Genomic DNA, 22,152 nt, shown 5'->3' on the forward strand with positions numbered 1-22,152 from the left:
TAGTTATGGCCTTTCCTGGAGTAAAGCCTTTGTTTTACTGTATTATCTGATTACATTTCCTCCTCGTGTGCCATTTTCTCTGACTCAGGCGTATTCTTTTTCTCTGTTTGGTTTTTTTTATTTCATATGGGCTATTAAGGACAGAAGCCAAGATATTAATAATATTTAGAAGTATTAGGAGTTGATAGAGTCTTCCAAAGATGAGTAAAAGCAAATCTTCACATCAAAGGGGCACATGATTGGATAATGATCACAAAAAAATCCAATAACCTTGGGGTCAGGAGAGAAAATCAGACAGCATTAAGATACTAGAGTTCTACTTCATCCAATGTTTATGAATTTTTTACTATCATTCTTTTTAGTGTGCCTCTTTATGCTAGTATCAGCCAAGCTTTGTTATGTATTAATAAACTTTCCCACACAAAATTCTTTGTGTTTATAAGTCATATCTATCATATCTTTCATAGCTCAACCCGGGCTCACTAGACTCTTTTTAATTCTCCCTAGGGCTTCATAAATGTTATGTAAATAAAAATTTGGTTCTGATTTCAATACATTTCTCATTTTTAAATTTTCCATTTTTTTTTTTTTTGAGAGAGAGGGCGCAAGTGAGTGAGGGACAGAGAGAGAGAGAGAGAGAGAGAGAGAGAGATTGAGGGAAAGAGAGAAGCGGGGCTCACACGAAGCAGGGCTCGAGCTCACCCGATGTGGGACTTGAACTCATGAACTGGGAAAGCATGACCTGAACCGAAGCAGATGCTTAACGACTGAGCCCCTCAAGCGCTCGTGTTTTTAAATTTTCTAAAATACTTTTTAGGGACACCTGGGTGGCTCGGTTAAGTGCCCGACTTTGGCTCAGGTCATGATCTCACAGTTCGTGGGTCCAAGTCCTGTGTTGGGCTCTGTGCTGACACTTCAGAGCCTGGAGTCTGCTTTAGATTGTGTGTCTCCCTCTCTGCCCCTCCCCTGCTCATAACTCTGTCTCTCTCTCTCAAAAATAAACATTAAAAATTTTTTTTAACTTTTTATTTTATCGTTAATTATGTAGACTTAACGAAAGTTGCAAAAATAGTCATGAGAGTCCAGGATACCCTTCCCCCAGCTTCCCACAAAGGTAGTATCTTGCAGAGCTGTGAGACGTTACCAAAACCAGGAAAATCAGGGGGGCCGCCTGAGTGGCTCAGTTGGTTGTCTGACTTCGGCTCAGGTCATGATCTCACGGTTCGTGAGTTCGAGCCCCGCTTCGGGCTCGCTGCTTTTAGCGCAGAACCCACTTTGGGTTCAGTGTCTCCCTCTCTCTCTCGGCCCCTCCTCCACTTGCGCTCTCTCAAAAATAAACATTAAAAAAGGTTATTAAGAAAAAAAAAAAAGAAACAGCCTAACACAAATTTCTCCAGATTTCACATGATTTCATTTCTGTGTTTCCATGCAGTTTGTATGACTCAGATGCATTTAACATTATGTTTATTTCCCCTAACTTTTGAACCGAGGTACAACTTTCACAGTGCAAGGTGCACAGAGCGTAAGTGTGTACATGTGTGACCGCGCTCTGGACGGTAGGCCCACTGTGGGAACTGGCAGCATGGAGGAGTTTTGACTGTTCTTGAACTTCAAGGCACAGTTTGTGCTCTCAGAGCCCGGTTCTTTTGGAGGGTTGAGGGGGGCGTGTTCTGGGAGGTTCTCGCGGACACCTTTTGTCAGGGGTATAGTGTGGTGATTTCATCGCTGGCATTAACCATGGTTAGGGAAGTCTGTGTTGACGCCATTTGTTCAGTAAATATCTATGGGCTGTGTTTTGGGCAGAGCCGGAAGAGCCTCTAGTGTGGAAACGAACGGGCGAGGCCACATAGGCACGTTTGAACCGGTTCAGGATTGGATAGTTTGGATACTTTCCAATTGCCTTCATTTGCCCCTGTGCCTCCCTGGGCCTCGTTCCTGCCCAGGAACTCCTGCACTCCTTGACCGATCATACCTGCCCCGCGGGGCCCTCGGGGACCGCTCAGCATCTCCACGCACAATGGCGAGGTCAGGTGACAGTGCGGAGGACATCTGACGGGGCCCCGATCACATTCCCTGCGGCCCTGCTCTGAGCCAGGTGCGGGTGCTGGGGAGCCAGCGGTGGCCAGACGCGCAGGGTTCTTGTCTTCACGGGGTGGCTGGTCAGCACGCCTTCGACTCTGACTTGCCGCGGGAGGTGGTTAGATCCATCTCTTGCAAGGGGAGGGCCTGGCCGGTACCGGGAGCTGGAGGCCATCGAACTGAAGCTGTGGGCCATGGAGCGGGCCCAGGGGCTGAAGCAGCCCGGGGCGCAGGGCCAGGCCGGGGAGGAGGAGGGCACAGGGACCTCGAGGGCCAGGGATGAGCCCTGGGACCCCCACGGAGAAGGTGGAGTAGGACCGAAGACCAGTCTACGTGGACAACGTGGACAACGTGGACAAGGGGGCAGGGCCCAGGAGCTGGAGGCCTACTTCATTTCCTGTGGGGACGCCCACCGGGTCACCAGGCTGTGTGACAAGTTCCCCGGACACCCCGAGGGCTATGCCTACATGGAGTTTGCCTCCGAGAGCTCAGCCTAGGCCGCCGTGGAGCTGGACGAGAGTGTCTTCCAAGGCCGGGCCGTCAAGGTGCTGCCCTAAAGGACCAGCTCCACGGGGATCAGCTCCGTGCACCTCGGGGGCTCGTGGGGGTAGCCGGGCGCCAGGGGAGGACCATTCCCCCCACCCCACGCCAGCAGGGTGAGGCCCGCGTCAGGCCACGAGGACAGAAGTTTCTCACCATGGTATTCCCGGACTTTGAGAGTGGGGGGCTGGGTGGGTCAGGAGTAAACAGCTGTGCTCCAGGCAGGACTATTTATTCGGCACAGAACTGCCCTGCCCCCTTCACTCTCTGGGACCTCTTGTTGGGAGCTTCAACGTGTCCCCTCCCACATTTGTATGTTGAAGTCCTAACCCCTGTACCTCAGAATGAGACAGTATTTGGAGATAGGGTCTTCGGGGAATTAATGAGGTTGAAATGAAGTCATGAGGGTGAGTTCTGATCCAGAATGACTGGTGTCCTTATGAAAAGAGGAAATTAGGACACAGAGGGATCCAGGGAGAAGTCAGCCATCTGCAAGCCAAGGAGAGAGACTTCGGGAGAAACCAACCCTGCCGATACCTTGATCTTACACTTCCGGCTTTCAGAACTGCAAGAAAGCTCGGTGCCTGGGGGGCTCAGTCGGTTAAGCATCTGACTTTGGCTGAGGTCACGATCTCATGGTTTGTGAGTCTGAGCCCCGTGTCAGGCTCTGTGCTGACAGCTTGGAGCCTGGAGCCTGCTTCGTTCGGCTCAGGTCATGATCTCACAGTTTGTGAGTTCAAGCCTCACGTCAGGCTCTGTGCTGACAGCTCAGTGCCTGGAGCCTGCTTCAGATTCTGCGTCTCCCTCTCTCTGCCCGTTCCCCGGTTGTGCTCTGTCTCTCAAAATTAAACATATATATAAAAAAAAAAGTACTGCAAGAAAGTAAATTTCTTTTGTTTAAGCCGGTGGTACAGTGTTATGGGAGCCCTCATCAAGGAATCCACTCTCCAGTGGATTAACCTACACTCAGGGGAGGGAGCAGGGTGGCCCCCAGGAGCCGAGATCAGATGAAACATAAGATACTCAGTCCAATTAGAATCACAGATAAACAACAAACACTTTTTTTTTCTTTTTTTTTTTTTTTAGCATAAATTGAGTGGGATACACTTCCACTAAAAGTAAAAAAAGTCATCGTTCACCTGAAATTCAAATGTAACCGGCTGGCCTGCATTTTCGTTTGCTCGATCTGGATCTGGCCACCGGCCTGAGACCTGAGGCAGAGAGGCTCCCAGCAGGACAGTGGCTCAAGGACACACGGGCCAGTCCTGCCGCCCAGACCCCGGCGAGAGCCGGAGGCTGCTTCCCAGGCCTGGGCCACCCTCCCCAAACGGTTCCGTCTCCCGCACAAACATATTTATTGGGCTTGATGGCAAACAGATTATGCTTGTCCTGGGAAGGGCAGCTCGAAAGAGAAAACCTTGAAGTCCGGGAAATAATGATGGGGGGAGTTAAATTAAAGTGCATAAAACCCTCCCGAGAGATAATGTCAGGGTGAGTTACAGGCCCGATAAGGGACTGGGGGCTCACAGAGGGGGCTCAGAAAGGTCGCCTGGCGGCGTGCAGAGGACCAGGAATCATAAATATGGGGCAAGATGCCCAGCCGGGGTCGCCGGGGTGAAAATATTGGGGTCATTCCAAAAACAATTATCCTGCTTGGTTTGCTCTTCGGGTCTTGTAAATCTTTCACCTTTTATAAAAGATTTCTGGGGGAAGAAGCACTTTGGAAGCTTTAACTGATTTTTGCGGCCGCTTCCTGGTGGTTCTGCTAAAAGAAAACAAAAAGACAAAGGGGAAAAAGTAATTACCCAGCATTCTCAGGGGCACAGGGAAGGGCTAACGGGTTTCTTCTTATTCCTTGGAGTGTGTAGGCTGCCCTGGGTTTTGACTCACTCCATTTGGAGTCTGGTCACAGTTTAACAATTAATGTGTTCCGTTTCAAGTCCAGTCTCAGCGGGGCTCAGCTTTTGGGGGGCAGATGTGGCAGCCGTGTGGCGGCCATCTTGACAAACGTGGTGGCCATTCTGACTGAAGAGGCGGTGCCTTGGCCTATGTGGCGGTCCTCTTGGCTCATGTGCACCACATTCAGGGTCCTGAGGCTGCAGTGTGGGTCTAGACTGTGCCTGGCCTCAAACTCACTGCTCTGCTGTATCCCCTGTTTTCCCATTGTCTGTCCAAGGGGAACCCCGGTTCAAACTCTGTGCCTCTGTGTCTCTGTGTTCTGGGACAATCTGCAGCACCAGCAGGAGATGATAATTCATTCTGCATCAGTTTATTGAGAGCGGTTATATGCCAGCCACCCTGTGGTCCCTGCTGCCTCAGGCTCAGCTGAGGGCTTCCTTTGGGAGGCAGGCATTTCCTAGGTTTCCCTGTCCTCTGGCCACAAAATTGGTGCTACCTCAGAAATCTCTCTCCCATCTACTAGCTCATTTAATCCTCACGACCTTGTGAGAAGAGGGATTATTAGCCCTATGTTACAGATAAGGAAACTGAGGCTCCGAGAGGGGAAATGATTGGCTTAGTGCCACACAAATAGGGGATAAAGCAGAGAGGTAGGATTTCAATCCAGACTCCAGAACTGTGTGTGTTCTTCCTTGTGTCCATGCCTTTCGGTCAAGAACAATGGAGGGTTAAGACTGCTGGGTCGGGAGTCGGATGAAACCTGGGTCGAAACTGCTGCCCTGCTTCCTCCTAGCTGTGTGATCGATCTTGGGCGAGTCACTGAGCACTCTGAACCTCACTCTCTTCATCTGTCTAATGGGCGCAGTGCTATAGCTCTGCCCACGCCCCTCCCCTTGCTGTGTGTGCTGTGGAGTCGAGAGGCTTATGCACCCAGAGTGTGGAGCCCAGGCCTGGAGCCTCTACCGCCCTCTAGAGGTGGAGGCCGTGGTTTATTCGTGAATATCTGTGTATGGGATTTCTCCCAGTCATCTTTCTGGTCAACCAGCTCCCAAAAGGGTATACTTATTCCAATTGAATAAATGTTTGCTGAGTGGGCCATAGACTTCCTTCAGGTTCAAGGCAGACTGAGGTGCAAAAGAAGGGTAGGCGGAGGATCAGAGAGGGGGGTGGCCGTGCCCGCCCCAAACTAAACCCAGAGTGTTCACATAGGAATATTGTTCATTGATTCATTGATTCATTCGTTGATTCATTCATTCCACAAATGTTATTGTGTGGAGGGCCTGCTCTGCTAGGTGCTGGGAATACAGTGAACGGGGACCAAGAGGACCTGAGTCCCCCGGGCTCAGAAATCATATCCAAGGCTGAGAGGCAGATGGGAGCCAAAGAAGCCAGGGAGGAGGCCACTGCTGTGTGGTACAGAATGGTGAAGATGGGAGTCTGGACAAAGATGGAGTGATGATCCCCATGGAAGCCTATGGGATAACTGAGGCTCAGAGAGGCAAAGTGATTTGCCCAAGGTCACACAGTTAGTAGGCGACACAGCTGGTTTGCCTGACTCTGGAGGCCACGCTCTCAGCTGGTCCCTGACACGGTTTCCCTTGGATTGCCTGAAAGAGCATTACCAGCCTGAGTTCTGACTTACCCCAGTTCTAGAAACATGTACACATGCTTTGGCAAAAGGGTGCTTGGGAAATGCTGCCTGCGTCAGCCCCTTCCCAGAGCACAGTAAACGGTGGTTAGTTAAAGGCTCTGAGAAGTCCTGCAGGAGAAGAGCCTGCTGAACAGGTACAACACAGCATTTCCCATCTATGTCCATGGAACCCTTTCTGGGGCCGGGACGCCTTCTGGCTTCGTTCCATTCATTCACAAACCTTTGTTGGGCACATACTACATGCCAGGCACTGACCCCTGTAGTCCCCACCCCCAGGTTGCAGACAGTTAGTGTAAGTCACTTCCCTGGGCCTTCACCCTAAGACAGTGCACCTGGGCAGGAGGAGGGTGTAGAAGATTGTCACCCACCTGCACATTCCTGAGTTCCTGTGGACAGATACCTGCCTGCACGACCCCCTCCTTGGCCCAGCTGCTGGTCCCACCGGGGCTCTCTGACGCCCCCACAGTCTCCCCCTGGGAGTTGGTGCTCAGAGGTGAAGGAGTGACAGGGTGGTGGCCGTGCAGATGGGGAGCATGCGGTCTTGGGGGCTGGTGCTTATGGGTATCTTCACCACCAGGATGCCCAAAAGGAGCCAGAGAGAGGGAGAGGTGACCCACAGCCCAGGCCTCTGAGAAGGGGAGTGTGGCCTGGTCCTCGAGGGCCCCGCTTGGTTCCCACAGTGCCTGGCTGTGCTGAGGCCTGTGGGTTTTTATGGGGCTCCCGTTGCCTGCGTTCTCGTGGGCTTCTGTTCCTTGCAGTCAAAATGCCTTGGCTAAGAGGATGCCTTCGGGGGGTCAAAGCCACCCAGCTCTGGCGGGGCCCTCCCTGGATGCCCTGGAAACCAGAAACTCCAGTCAGCAGCGGAAGGAGCAGAGCAGCAGAGGCGGGCCTTGCCAGCTCAGGCAGGCTTCCTAGAGGAGGAGGAGGTGTTGGAGTCAGGCCAGCCGGACAGCCCAGTTCAGGCATCTGCTGGAAGGCTGTGGATATGACGTGAGGAGCAGGGGCTTGGGCAGCTGGAACGGCCCTGTTCAAATCCCAGTTCCGCCCTCAGCAGCCGTGTGACCTTGGGAAAGCGAAGGACTCCTGTGAGCCTCGATTTCCTCATCTGTCAAATGGGATAATGACAGAGCCTCAAGGTGATCTTTAAAGGCCGTAGCCCAGAGTGGCCCAGAGGAAGATTCCACTGGTGGGAGTGTTGGCCCCGCAACAGAGACAGGGTTCTTTTCCTGGTCTTCACATTCTTTTTCTCCTCCGAAGAACCAGAGACTCTCTGGAAAGTACTCTTTGACCTGAAAAAGCCCCCAAATGGACGCTCCTGTGGGTCTGTTCCAGACATGACTTTGCAAATCAGATGTGACAGGGAAACGTGTGCCAAGATGGTGGCCAGCTGTTCGGCTGTGGGGAAGGGGCTGCTTGGAGACGTGTTCGGCCTCCTCGGAGAGCAGACGGCCGTCAGCTTCGGCTGTGCCCGGAGCACAGGTGTGTGAGGGTGGGCGCCCCTGCCTGGGAGGGGAGGGAGGGTTAGCGGGCTGCTGGTGGATGAAGCTCACACACACACACACACACACACACACACACACACCACTATTCCCCGGGGGCGCTGTGGTCGAAGCGAGGATTCCACCTCCACTGTGCCCGTATGGAGGAGGGAGCCCTACAGGTGGGGACATTCGGGACTGGAGTCAGAGGCAGGTCCAGGTCCCACGAACGCCCCTTTCCTTGCTGGGCAAACTCTTTCACCCTTTAGGCCTTGTTATCGTGGAAGGATGCTGTGGACCCCCACTTCGCGCTGAGTTTGAAAAAATTAAAAAAAAAAAAAGGTATTTAGCAGAGTGGTTGGCACATAATAACTGCTAAAGAGGTGCCCTGATTTTACCTGCCCCCTCCCCTGCTCTGGTAAATGGGGCCCCTTCCCCCGAGCCCCAAAGTCATGGACCTGCTGCCCATCATGGTAGCTCAGCCCCTAGCCCCAGGGATTGGCCCAGGGATGGACATGTGATCCCTGTGGGGCCAATCAGAGACCTGGCCTGGGATGTGTATATGGTATTTGGGAGAGAGATCCTTCTGAGGCTTGGAAATCTTGTCTAGGTCATTCTTGCCACGTGGAGGATGCCTTCTTTCTTCTTTCTTCTTCTTCTTCTTTTTTTTTAAGTTTATTTATTCACTTATTTAAGTAATGTCTACACCCAGGGTGGGGCTTGAACTCATAACCCTGAGATCAAGGGTTGCATGCTCTACCAACTGAGCCAGCCAGGTGCCCCAAGGACGTCCTTCTCAGGAACAGAAAATGAAGCCCAGAAACGGGACAGTAGAGCTGAGGGGCATCAAGGTGACACAGGGCACTGGTGACACTTACGTTGACCAAAGGCTGGTCTCCCGCGTTGGGAGGTGCGAGTATCAGCTGGGAGGGGCTCTGTGGCAGCCTAGGAAGGACATCTGGTCCCTGCTCCCCAGGGAGATAAGTCCCTCCCCTGAGCCCAAAAGTCTCCTTTTCCAGCACGGGAGAAATCCCATCCGGGAGTAGCCGCCGGGAGGCCCCCTCTCCATAGAAGTGGAGGATTTCTTGGCTAAGCATGAAGACAACCATCTGTGAGCTCTAGGCCCCTGTGGCACCACGGCCGTGGGTCCCACAGCAAGGCTGCCTGAGCTCAGAGGGAGGCCGAGGAGTCACCTCTTGCTAACAGCTCTCCCCACGGACGGGCTGGACTTGAAAGGCACTGGCCTTTCTCCTCCTTGGAGAGTTCCCCTTGCAGTTCTCTGCCTTGGAACCTGTCCTCCCCCGGCATTCACCACTTGTCGTCCTCCAACTAGATCATTCTGAGCCACCCGGAGCCTTTACCAGGAGCCCCTGGCCGCGAACAGAAGAGGGCTGTGTCTGCTTCTACTCCCCAGGCCCAGCAGCTTCTGTTACAGACATCTGGCCACCTGAGCACTTAGAGACAGGGTCATGGCCTCATGGACCAGGAGTTCCCAAGGGCAGGCTCTACATCAGATCATTTTCCACACATTCAGGGCCTGTTTGGGCAGACTCCAAGGTAGGCACTGGTGGATGCTTGTTGAATGAATGCTGAATGCTTACATTCTGCCAGAGTTGAGGAACTCACTCCTCATCAGGAAACTGCTCTCACCTTATAGTAGCTGCCTTGGAAGGATTCCTTGGGTTTCTTCTGGGGTGGGTTAGACGGGGGTCCCTACCTGGCTCCCGGGTCCCCCAGCCTCCCACAATGGCAGCATCTCCCTCTCCCCATGCCTTCCTCTTGCCAGGATGGAGACAGTCTTTGTAAATCTAAGTTAACACGGCGGCTGCTTTAGTCGCAGACCCTGGTTGGAGTCTAAACTGTGGCTTGTCTCTGTCAGTCAAGGCATTCTATCTTCCCCTGAAAGCCATTAGAAAGCAGAGCTGCCCTCTCACCGGATTTCAGGTCTCCGCGCTAAATTTGTAATTCTGGTTAGTGATTGCTTGGACAGAGGCCTTTCCTCCACATTGCCTCGATCATGGCGGCTCCTATGGCCCCGGGGCCTCCCTGGGCGTGACCTCACCGGATCCCCTCAGCAGCCCATGAGAGACGTCTTATTATTTCTGCCTGCGTCTCACAGATGGGCCGTCAGGCAGATGGAAGGATTCACTCCAAGACCCTGGCACGGTGACTCCGGCAGGAGGGTGTGGGCCCCGGTCAGTGCAGCCCCCGACCCCAGAGTGCCAGCTGTGGGGAGAGTGTTCATGCAGGCCCCAGGCCCTGACCTTGGATGCCCCGGGGGACATGAAGCCCCCACCCTATTTGCCCCTAAAGGCAACTGTGGACCCCCCTCCCCGCCATTATCAGAGCCTTCCCCTGGCTCTTCAAGGCCTACCCCCCGGGAGGGGGAGTCCTAGGAGGCCACAGCCGGTGGGCCAATCATGAGGCTTCACAAAGACAGCTTTGGGGGGCCCTGCATTGTGGGGTGATTGAGGACTCACTCTAGGGGCTGGAGCCAGGTACAGATCAACCCAAACGATCTACTCGAGTTTGCACACATGTCATCATCGTGGACCCCTCAGCAAGGCCAGCCAGTTCACCCTGGAGGTCACCTACTCTGTGGAGCCGATGACAGCCCCCTTTCATGTGTATTCTCTCAAACATCACCTGTGCACAAGCTGACCTTGGCCCTGTTTGGGGGCCAGGAAACAGGCACAGAAAGCACACCAAAGTCACCTGCTGGCAAGTGGCAGAACTAGCGCTTGACCCCATCCTGACCGCAGCACCCATGCCCTTGGCCCCGGGCCATCCTGGCTCCCCAGACCGGGGCTGCTCTAGTGAATTCTCCCCATAGCCACAAAGCAGCTGTGACTTTCCAGTAAGGAAACGAGACTTCTGACACCTCCCCAGGATCCCAGGGTTTGGCTCAGATGCTCCCCAGTCCAGAGGAGTAACCCCCAAGATGAGGTGGGTGCAGAGGTTTGGGGGCCACTTTGATCTAGAACTTTCCTTCTCTCCTAATTTACAGCCTCCGCCATCCTTTTTCTCCAATGTACATCAGCTAAACCCTTAAAAGAGTCAAGGGCTTGAAGAATGCTAAAAATTTAATGTATGTTAAAAGGGTATTAAATTCTAAACTAAAATTTACATGGGAATATGACATTAAAATATTTTTAGCTTTCAGGAAGCTGGGGGCTGGAATGCTATAACACAGACGAATTTTATCATTTTAAAAAGAATTAGCCTCACAGTATTTCTTACGTATTCATGGAGGGAATGCATACAGATGGGAGCTCTGTCTGGAGTTTCTCTGCAGAGGCAGGCGGGGGGGGTGGGCGTGGGGTGGAAGGGGGCGGGTGGGCACTGAGAGGAGGGCGGGGAGGGGGGCTCAGAGACCTTCCCTAGGGGCCTGGGTTCACGCCCTGAGGCCTGAAGTCCTGCTGGCCGGGAAGACCTTGGCCAGGGTGTTCCCAGTGAGTATGTGACCTGGGCACCCTTGTCTCATGGCTGCCCATCCCCCACTGTGCACCAGGCCTGCGACATTATCTTATTTATGCCTCATGCAACTGCCATAGGGCTCCCTCCAGCCGGTGGCGCAGCTCAGGAGCAGTGTCCTGCTTCTGAATTAGGAGGGGGGAGCCCCAGGGATGGGCAGAGCTGGGTCCCTGACACAGGTGCCTCTCCCCAGCCCACCCCTGCTCCAGGTATCGTCACAGGGCAGAGAGCCAGAGGGGCTCCTCTGCCCACCTGCTCTGGGACCCTGTGACCCAGCAAGGGTCCCCAAAGGCCTATTACACTAGAGGTCATGGTCAAGGGAGGGCCCCGCACTTGGTGGCCCATTCAGTCCTTGTCACAGCCTGGGGGGCGCTGACTGGGGACGGTTGTCCTAGGCAGCCCAGAGTGGGAGCTGAGTGCATACCAGCCCAGGCTGGGTCACTAACCCCTTATCACTGAGATGAGCTCTCTCTAAGCAGTTTATTTAAAAAAACATTTTTTTTTTAAGTTTATTTATTTTGAGAGAGAGAGAAAGAGAGCACGCATGTATGTGGGTGAGGGGCAGAGAGAGAGAGGGAGAGAATCTCAAGCAGGCTCTGCACTGTCAGCACAGACCCCGACTCGGGGCTCGATCTCACGAACCGTGAGGTCACGACCTGAGCCAAAATCTAGAGTCAGACACTTATCTGACCGATAAGTGCCACCCAGGCACCCCTGAGAGGAGTTCTACTTTCTCCATTTTACAGATGGGGAAACTGAGGCTCCCCAATCACCTGGCTGGACAAGGGCAGGCCGGGGCTTCCTACCTGGGGCTTTGACTTTAGGCCACGGCTGTATCCTGGAGGAGGCCCCTGAACCCCTGGGGTTGGTGACAGCGGAAAGGCCCAGCAGACAGCCCTCCCCACCCTGGCTGAGGGCACCTGCAGTCGGCCGGGACGGGGAGGGGAGAGCGGCTCAGACTGGCAGCCAGCTCTGGTCCCAGGAGGAATCCCGGCCAGGACAGGGGCCGGCACGGGCAGAAATGACCACTCGCTGCCTGGCGGGCGCCTCCCCAGCCGCCGCACCTCCGGGAGGTCACTCATTGGCAGTTAAAAATCTATTGTGACTTGTCAGAAAAATGAATAAATGGGCACATTATTTTTTCATTCCAGACCTCAGCATCTGTTTGTCTAATCAGGAAGGAGAGTGGGGAAGTCGGCAAGGGCTGCCGTGCACGTTTCATGTAAGTTTTCCTCTGTCAGAGGAGTTTAAATGGGTAATGAACAGGCTGTGGTGATTTGAAATATAATCCCATTACGCTGACGAGATTACAGGGCTTCGAGACTTCACAAATCACTCTTAGGGCTTTTATAGCAAACACCACCCTGTTGGGACTTTGCATTTAAGCAGAGGTGTTTGGTGGGAACGGAACATGACAGGCTTAACTCTTTCCCCCTCCTGGGCTGCTCTGTGAACAGCAGGGCCCTCCCCGTGGGGCCTTGGTGGTGCCTGCAGGATGTAGGGCGTTTAGGCCTCATCGGCCATCGGGGGCCAAGACGGAGGCCGGTCGGGAGGCTGGAGGCCGACCTAGCCACTTCCCAGGGGAGGGACTCTGCTACTCTGCCTGCTACCGCACCTGCAGAAGGAGGATTAGGGGGCCGGGGGCCATCACGCCGGGCCCTTCCAGCCCGGTTGGTGGGAACGGTTCCAGCTTCCTGACACACTCCTGCACGCTGTGTAACCTACCCCTCAGGGAGCCCCAGGACACCCGTGACACCTGGAACTGGCCGCCGCACCACATACCTCAGGCCTCCAGGCCCACGCTGGTCCCCCCAGAGTTTCCATGGCAGCCACTCCGGGGTAGCCTGGAGATCACTTGTCCATCTCCTGGCCTCACCAGACCGTGAGCGCCTTGACCGCTACGTCAGAACCTCGCTCCCCTCCCACCGCTGATGTTTGGCAACCTGACCCGGGGAACGGAAGCAGCTGGTGGGTTTTCAGGGGCACAACGGGGGTGGGGGTAAGCTTCTTCACCATGAAGAGAAGACTCAGGGTGGGGGTCAGTGTGGACACCGGTCCTGGGGCCGCGGTAGGGGGTGCTGGGAGGCAGCTGCCGCTCAGGGTGGAAAAGGGATCTGACGTGCAGAGGCTGAGGCGCGCTGGGTGGTTCTGGCAGGCCACTAGGGAAGGTCAGCCTAGGGTGACCAAATGGGCCAACCAGGAAAAGCACTGAGCCGCACGGGGGCGCGTGCTCCACTGGCGGAGGTGTGCAAGCAGGGGCTCAAAGACTGGGAGGGCACACGCACTTGCCGCCCCAAGAGAGGAGGATGGACTAAACGGCCGCGAGACTTTCTCGGAATTCTTGTTCAGAAGCAGAAAGGCTCCTGCAAGTTTTGGCAAACAGAAACCGCCGGAAAGAAGGCTGGGCTCACTGATTCCGAGACATGTAAGACACTCTCTAGAAAGCTCCACAGAGGTCACCTACTCCAGCATCTCTATTTACGGATGAGGAAACCGAGGCCCCGCGGAGGCAGTGCCCACCTCAAGGCCGCAAAGCCACCAGCTGTGGCTGCGGGTGACGGTCGTGGTGTGTCCCAATGGGAGGTGAGACCCTTCCACGCCCCAAGTCCTCACCTCTGGAACGGAGGTAATGCCAGGACCTGCCACAAGTCGGCTGTGGGAGTTACAGGGGCCCAGGCGTATGGGTCGGGGCCCAGCACACAGCCCGCCTGGTGTGCTGTAGGCCAACAGGCCGGGGTGGGGGGCAGGGGGGTGTGGTTCCCAGCGGGCAGCTGAGGCCAGGGCTCCAGGGAGCGGGGCTGCCCGCACTGTCATGTGGGGTGGGGGCGGGGCCGCCCCGGAGCCAGGTCAGGGGTGCTGCTGGGAGAGCAAGTGGGGCCCGGGGGGACCTTACCTTGGCTCTGCTGAGCTCCTGCTTTGTCAGGTGTATCCCCGAGGAGCTCCTGGTCCTCTTAAAATCCAGGTGTGGGGTGTGAGAGAGGGGCCGAGGAAAAACTGAGTTTAAATGGTTCTGATATCTGGTCGGCCTGGGTGGTTTTACGGTGTTCCCCCTTCAATTCTTGCGTCAGCTGGATGGACGAGCTTTACGTAAACTGCACGCGTGCCATACTTCCCGATACGAGAACGGGGTGGGTCTCGTACTGGAGGGAGGTCAAGATCTCGATGTCACCCCCGAGTGAAGAGGGTCATCCTGTCTTGCTCAGTATGTGAGGAGGCCCGCGGTGCATTTCAGAGACCTTCGGCACATCAGCTGCCGCGAATGCCCCTCCCCAGAGTGACGCGCAAGTCTGGATAATGTGCTCGAGACTTCGAGAATTCAAAGCAATACGCAAAAGATGGTATTTATATGACTTTTATTTTAATATCGTTTTAATATTGAATATGTCACAAGATTTAATGACCAAATTAGTCATTTACATTTTTCAAAGGTATCTAAATATAAAATTGCTAAAAATCCAAATACAGATAGCAAGCTACAAATAATATTTCTTTTGTTTCTGGGGTGGGTAGGAATGGAAGACGTTAGAAAAGGATGCTTCTGTTGGCTGAACAAAGATCAGAATGAAAGAGGAATTCATTAAAATGCCCCCAGTGCAAAGAAACACACTCGACTTCGAGATGCTGTTTTCGTCACATCTCTTCCTGTACAACAATTTAAAAAACTGTTTGAAACGCGGGTCCTCAGTGAAACATCCGGTCCTCGACCCTGGCCGGGGACCGTGCGAAAGGACGTCACCCTGGGAGGGACCCTGGAGTGGCTGGTGAGGACCGCAGAGGCATCTGGTGTGGCCAGAGGTGTGGTGTCAGCGATGCTCGATCCTTGCCCGCCCCCCACCCGCGCAGTCGGACCCGGGGGAGCAGGCGCCCCTCTGCCCTGCCATCTCTGCTCACCGCGCCCTGACAGAGTGAGACAAAGCAGCGTCCCGCCTGCTCAGACAAGGAGGCAGGCACTGTGTGGACAGGAGGAAGGGGAGCGGGGGCCCTTCTGAGTCAGTAGAGCAGAGACTCTCCCAATTCCAGGAGAAGTCCACATGCAGGTCTAATTGCTAGCTGAAACGGACACTTGCTAGTTAAGAAATGGAAAAGCCCGCTTGTGCCGGGAGCTCAGCGTGACCCGAAGACCAGCCGTCACCCCATTCTCCCGGCGCCCCGGGAATAAACTGCACGCAGTGCCGCGTCTCTAAAACCAAGAGGTTCTGGGATGAGCGGGCGAGAGGTGACGCCTGAAGGGGCACAGCCTGGGACACACATCGCCGGCTCCCCTTCCTAACTTTAGTAAGATACTATCCTCAAAGCAATGCACTCATTTAAACAAATGGCGTAGTTAAAACTGTTGACTAAGCCCTAAACATTTCTTCTGAGAAATCGAGCCATAGCTTTTCCAATCTGCTTGTTCAATATGGGAACAGATTTTAAAGAGAATGACATGATCAATCCTCTGCCCCAAAGAATGGCCCGTCATACCAACCGTGGTAAAGAGTACACCTGTTTATTAAAAGGAAAAAAAAAAAAAAAAGAAATGTACATTTTTGTTCTTCGTTTGTTTTAAGAAATTTGATCAAGTTGCAAGGAAATGTCTGGGCATGGCTATGTACATCCTCAGCAGGGCCGTCGGGCAGTGAAGACGGCTGGGCGGGGTGTCTGTGTTCTGGCCCCTGGCACTGCTCATCAAAGCCACTGCCGCTCAGGCTTCGGTCCCGTGGAGATGTCCCCGGCTCCGTTCCCCAAGAGCCCCCCAGCCTTGTGGCCGTGAGCCAGGGGCTGGCCTGCCCCTGAGGACTGCGGGACACGGGGTGGGCTCTAGGGCCACCTGGCCCCGGCAGGCAGGCTCTGAGCTACGGCGACAGATTGGGGTTGGAGGCCGGTGTCATTGCTGCCCTGATTTCTTCTCCTTCTGGAAGCTGAAGCTTGTACGTCTGTTCAGTTTTCTTTGTTTTTGAGCAAAATAGTCAGCCCGGGCAGTGCTTGCTCGTGATTCCAGGATGTAGTTCACCTAGAAAGCAAGAGGACACAGTCCAGTCACTCGGCAGCCTCTCCGTTCGCCCAGGGCGAAGAAGGGACGGGCCCTGACCCAGGCTGGGAGCCCAGGTGCTCTCTCGTGCCCGGAGCCGAGTCACCACAGCAACCTGGCAGGCTGGGACGGAGCCCGCTTTACGCCGGAAGATGGAGGCCTGGAGGCGACAAGTGGCTGCTGCGGGCCTTTCAGCCACCAGTGGTGGAGCTTTTCTGATTGCAGAGCCTGTGCTCCCTCCTCAGCACACGCTGCCTTCCGGAAGGCCGTGCGCCAGGCTTCCTGGTTCTGTCCGCCTGCTGTGCAGTCCTGGGCCCGCACAGGACTTCCTTGAGCCCCGCTTTCCTCGTCTGAAAGACGAGGACATTGCAGGGATGAGAAACCAACTGAACCGAGGCTCTGAACGCAGCCTCCCCCCACCCCGCCCCCGAAGGTACAGAGCTTCTACTTACGGGATTTCCTCTACTGCCCACGAGCACCCTGCCCACCTGGGCTCATCTGATAAAAAGGAGTGAGCCTCAGGAAAGGGCACCTCGCTGACCAGGATCACCCAGAGGCGAGGGTCAGAGCTGGGAGGGTCCTCTGTGGGGAGCACACAGCTGGGACGCGCCCGGGTGGCGGCTGCGCACGGTCAACGTCCGCAGCACCTCCGGCACCCAAGCACCTCCGGCACCCAAGCACCTCCGTGTCTGAGCCTGGCCCCATGCTTGGTTCAAGAGACTGAGGGATAAGTAAGACATGGTCCCTGCTCCGAGGCACTCACAGCCTGGTGAGTACCCAAGAGCATGACAAGTGTGACACCCGAGACAGAAGGAGCACGAAAGAATGGGGTAATGATCAGGGAGACGTGGGGCAGGGACGTCTTGCAGAGGGAATGAGCCAGTTGGGTTCTGAGAGAGAAATAGGGGTCTGGGGTGTACAAGGGGCAGGGGAGAACCGGCACGCGTCCCAGCGCAGCAGCGGAAGACAGCGAGGGATCCGTGGAACCGAACAACTTAGTGGCCAGTCCAGGTGGGCCGGGAGGAGCCAGCGAGGGCAGTGGTGCCGGGATCAGGCCTGTGCCACAGTGTGGACCGTGAACTCCAGGCTGGGCAGCGTGGTGGTGGCGCTGCTGGGGTGCTCTGCAAGGACCAACTCATGGAACCTTCACAAAAGCCCGCGACATCGATGCCGTCATCATCCCCTTGTGCAGATGAGAAAATCAAGGCACAGAATGGCGGTGCGTTTACTCAAGGCCACAAAGCCAGCAAGTGTCTGCGCCGGGATTGCCCTTGATTAACATGCTTCTAGTCTCCCAGGCCCCTGGCCTCCAGAGAGGCGTGCCCCCCCACCCCGCCCAGATACCATTCCTCCCACTGCCCCTGCCGCCCTCTGGCTGGGGCTTTTTTTTGAACAAACACCTTTCTCTTCACTCTCGAGTATCTAAAAGTTATGCTAGGGAACCCAAGTATTTTGACTCCATCGACCAGCCACCACGTCCGTTGATTCCCCTCTGAGGGCCCCGCGTCCCACACCCTAAGCGGGCGAGGGCCGCGCTGACTGTGAGAAAGGAGTCGGGGGTGTCGTGGGGAAGCGGTGCGGGACGGATGCCTCACAGACACGGTGTCCCCCTCCAAACTTCCTGCTCTGACAGTCGCCAGCAGCAGCAGGCGTTAAGGACTGGTGTGTGAGTACAGAAGGCCTGACATGCTTGGCCCACTGCCTCGCTGAGCTACCAGCTGAGAGCAATAAATCATGAGGACCGCGGGGCCGGGCTGACGATGTGGGACACTACAATGCATGGAAATAAGAGGTTTTATCATTCTTAATAAGAGCAATCTTTGGATTATACTGTTTGCACACTCAGCCAACCTAGTGTTTTCAGTGTATTTCTGGCACACATAACTTGACAAAAGCATTTAAAAATGATCCTTAACTAGCCAACTATCTCCTAAATTTATTATCTTCAGTGCTTTGTGATAATCACATAGATAATTTTAATGGAAGATTAATGTAATAATCAAAAGATAAAAACGCCCTTTGGTCTGCCATTAGTTGGTTAATATGCTGTGGCTTAAAACTGGCACAATTTTATGCACTATAGAGTGTTTCACTTTCAATGCATTTTACAGCTTACGGCATAAAAATATAGGGAGTTTTCATGGTCAATAAAGCCACAGCCTCCATCACTCGATCACGAGAAGAACCCAATTTGAAGAGACCAATGATTCCTCTGAGATTCATCTCGAAGCCTGCAGAATTAGGGACCACACATGGCTTAGCTCAGTTACAGCTCGGGGTTGAAGGGACAGGCCTGGGACTCCTTCGGGCTGGCGTTCAAGCAGAGGCTCCAACCGTAGCACATTCTCTGGCTTTGGGCCTCTATTTCCTCATCTCCAAAATGGGGATGATAATGTCTATACTCTGCAGGGCAGTCGTGAAGATTAAATAATTACATACAATGTCTTGTATGCCGTTAGCGTTCAAGAAATGAGACATTAATGTTTCCACACGAGAGAAAAACATGACGGGATAAAATCACTGGACGGAGACTGCCTGTTCATAACATCTTCCTTCACATTGGCCTCTGGCCCTTATCTCCTCCCTTCAGTTTCCATCAAAAGCTCTCATTTTATGTACAACTTCTGAATTCTAGAACCACCACATGCAGCACTTGAGTTTAGGCCTGACACCTGGAAGAGCCTCCGATGGAAACATTTCTGGCAAATTCTGGGACACGGGGCCGGGGCCTCAGTCACTCGGTGCCGGTGCAAAGCCTGCAGTCACTGTGGGGATGGCAGAGAAGGCTAAGTATTTAAATTGCTATAAAAATCAGAGACAGAAAACATGAAATTTAATCTTCCATCAGGATCATGACCATTAGCTCTCTAAGTAAATCAGGTCTGGGCTCGCTGTGACTCTCCTGGAGTCTCGGGCGTGATGCAATATTTCTGCAAACATTTTCATATGAAAACAGACATTTCAGGAGAGGCGACAGGCCTCAGGGATTTTGCAGAAAAGCATCTGCTTCGAGGGAGCATTTGGTCCTGGAAAATGATTTCTCTGCACTTGCTCTCGCAGAGCCTCGGACTGAAGTCATAAACCCGTGTTTCTGTCATCAATCTGCTGTTGTGAAAATTATTTTGATGTCAAACACAGGATTATAATTTTACTAGAATCCTTCTCAAGTCTTGAATATTTTAATGCTGGCTATAAAAAAAGGCCAGCCCCTGATGGGGTAATGGAATATTTCTTTACCTGGTCCCCGAACACTGCACAAGTTCCCTGTGCTGTCTGGTGACAATCTGGCAAGTTAACTATTAGCTTGCTGGTTTCAGGCACCGCAGCACGCCCCGTGTCCCCACCACCTGGTCCAAGGTGGGCCCTGGTCCCGACTGTCCCCCCCACCAGCTTTATCCTTCCATGTCCATCTACTACTTTTGGAAATGTTTGGCAGCCATGAGGACGTGGCCTCGAAATGGCTCTGCAAAACAATGCCATTTCATGGAAACCTCTCCTTCAACTCCTCAAGGGTGCACACATCCGGGGGGTTAGGAGCCCAAGTTCTGGAAGCTGCCAAACCTGCGGTCAGGTCCAGTTCTGCCATTCATGGCCCTGGCTAAGATCTGTTTCTGAGTCTCAGTTTTCATCTAGGAAATGGGATGAAGTGGGAAAGATTTTTACAGTACCGTCTTGCAGAACCATGGAGATTCTGTGAAAGAAGGTAGATAGTGCTTAGCTCAGGTCCTGTATTCTGCAAGCCCTCAAGTACAGCTTAGCTACTTTTATTATTATTACTCGACGGCTTCCACTCTCAAGAGGAGAATGAACACTAACTTAGGTAGGTTTACACGACCTCATTCGACCCCTGTTCCAGGAGCCCTTTGCTGCCGTGGGGCAGGGTACCTACCATTATCTCCATTTTACAGGCAGAGAAACTGAGGCCCTGAGAGGTGATGTGACCAGCCAGAGTCACACAGAGTTACCAGAGTCACCCTCTGGCTGTAAGCCCTGCTCCACCCGAACTAAGCAGCTCTGTTGTTGCTATCTGTTCCGTCTGTGGAAGATTTGGCTTGAAGAAAGCACTTTTGGTTTTGAGAAGTCTGAAAACCACTAGTCCAGGGCGACTCAGAGTGTGGTGCACAGACCAACGGCCTGGGCAGGACCTGGGAACCTCTTAGAGATGCACGGTCTCGGGCCCTACCCCAGCCCTCCCAAGACCCCAGGGGAGCTCTTCTCAGCCCGTCTCCATTTTGCAAGGTTCTGCGTGACCTGACCTTTCTGCCCCGCTCTGCTCCAGCCATATGGGCCTGGGTGCCACCCCCCAGCCTCACACGCTTGCCCTGCTTCTCTGCCCTTCACAGGCTGCTCCCGGAGATGCGTTTTCTCTCTCCCCACCTGGTAAAATCTGTGCCTTTCATCTAGCCGTCAGGGTTCAGCTCTCCACCCGTCCCCTCTACCCCCGTCAGTTTACCTTTTCCACATCCACGTGGTACCTTTGTGACTGTTTAACAATCTGTGTAATCTAATGTTTAACGTGTGTCTGCTCTGACAGAGGAAGAGCTTTCTGGGGGCAGGGCCGGGTCCGTCACCGCAGCATCCTGAATGCTAGCCTGGCACACAGAAAGTGCTCAGTGGGCACGGCTGAGGTCCAGTAACATACGATTGTACCGTCAAGTTGAACATGTTTATGACAGGTTGCTAAAATTACCTTGAATACATTAAGTGTCTCCACACAAGAACAACAATCTCCTTGGAACCCGTTCCTGGAGCCTCAAGGAGCTCCCGACAATGGATGGGAGGAGAAAAATGGTGCATAAAAAGGATAAATACGCGAAGAAGCAGGATTACTGGAGGAGGAAGCCCCAGGGGCTCCGCTTTGGCTGAAGCGGGTGTGGAGCCCTGTCCAGTGCGGGGAGGAGGGGGCTGCCGCTGGCCTGAGAACCGGCCGTGCAGAAGCCCACCCCGCACACGGGCCGAGGAGGAACACTCACCTTGAGTACGATTTCGTTGACGGTAGCAGCGTCAGATTCAAAGTAGAGGTGTTTATAGTCATGATTGCTTAGATACGTGAGTTTAAATATTGCATGACCTGGAGAGAGAGAGAGAGAAAAGGCAATGAGGGGGTTCTGGCGACTTCTCTTTGGGGAGGCCCTCACATATTCTCCCCTTGTATTCCAGTTCAAGCAAGAGCAAGGGGAGGCGGTGAGGCCGAATGCTCCCAGGAGCAGTTCATTTTTCTCATCACAGGCTGGGGAGAAAATGGACAGGTAAAAAAAAAAAAAGAAATCAAATGGCTAGTTAGGTCTCCTTCCACTCTGGAGCGTGTTCAGGGCATGCCACATTAGGAACGCTGTGCAGAACTATGTCTATACGGTGAGTACATGGAACAGGTGGCAGTTCTAAGGTACACGACCAGTTAACCCCAAACGATTACCGTGAAAATAAAACTGTGCTTAAAGCCAAACGAGCAACAAGAAGGACAGAGGCTGCCGGCAATGCCATCGCAAGGCTTTTCTGTGGCTCTGGCTACAGCAGGGAAGGGCAGTCCTGGTCTTGCGACCCTGAGTGGAAGCTGCTCCTGGACCTCTGGTCACTTCTATCCTAGAAGGACGGCACTTCACCCAGCTGTCTGACCTTGGGGGGCCAGACCCTCTGAACACACAACTCTTCCCCAAAATCAAGTTCCTGCACGCTCCTTTCCTACCACCTTCAGGATAACCTTGTCATTTCTGGGACTGCTTCCTGTCCAGCCTCCCCTCATGCTGTCCTCCTGTGCACAGGCCAGCCCCGTGGCACTGCACACGCCCACCAGCCAAGGCCTGGGGCATCGTCTCTCACTGACCAGTCCGGAAAAGACCTGCTGACCCTGGGTCACACGGCTCACCTGCTCCCTCCTGGGGCGAATCTTCTTAGCTATACTCCTAGATACCCTTCTCATGCAGGCCTCCTATAATACATGCGGCCTATATCGTCCATGACACCTGCAGACAGGGGTGATGTGCCTGTCCTTCGGGCCAGATGTGCCACATTCCCTCCTC

The 22,152-nt window shown here is 53.9% G+C and overlaps 1 protein-coding gene and 1 non-coding gene across 9 annotated transcripts in view; one reads left to right on the top strand and one right to left on the bottom strand.

Moving 5' to 3' along the window:
* Positions 1 to 4,268: 4,268 nt before the first annotated feature.
* On the top strand, positions 4,269 to 4,381 carry LOC132663990 (U5 spliceosomal RNA). The gene has a single exon (XR_009603364.1). It is a non-coding gene; the product is annotated as a U5 spliceosomal RNA (small nuclear RNA).
* A 10,076-nt stretch (positions 4,382 to 14,457) lies between these two features.
* MAPKAP1 (MAPK associated protein 1) overlaps positions 14,458 to 22,152 on the bottom strand; it is a 257,275-nt gene continuing 249,580 nt past the window's right edge. For all 8 annotated transcript variants that reach the window (XM_078436493.2, XM_060608656.3, XM_060608659.3 and 5 more), the window contains 2 exons: positions 21,106 to 21,203; positions 14,458 to 16,114 (listed from right to left, as the gene is read on the bottom strand). In XM_078436493.2, the coding sequence (XP_078292619.2) occupies positions 15,989 to 16,114; positions 21,106 to 21,203 (224 nt within the window). In that variant the 3' untranslated portion in view covers positions 14,458 to 15,988. The remainder of the gene's footprint in view (positions 16,115 to 21,105; positions 21,204 to 22,152) is intronic.

The sequence above is a fragment of the Panthera onca genome, chromosome D4 (assembly GCF_046562875.1).
Source record: "Panthera onca isolate mPanOnc1 chromosome D4, mPanOnc1 haplotype 2, whole genome shotgun sequence".
In the NCBI taxonomy this organism is placed as follows: domain Eukaryota; kingdom Metazoa; phylum Chordata; class Mammalia; order Carnivora; family Felidae; genus Panthera; species Panthera onca.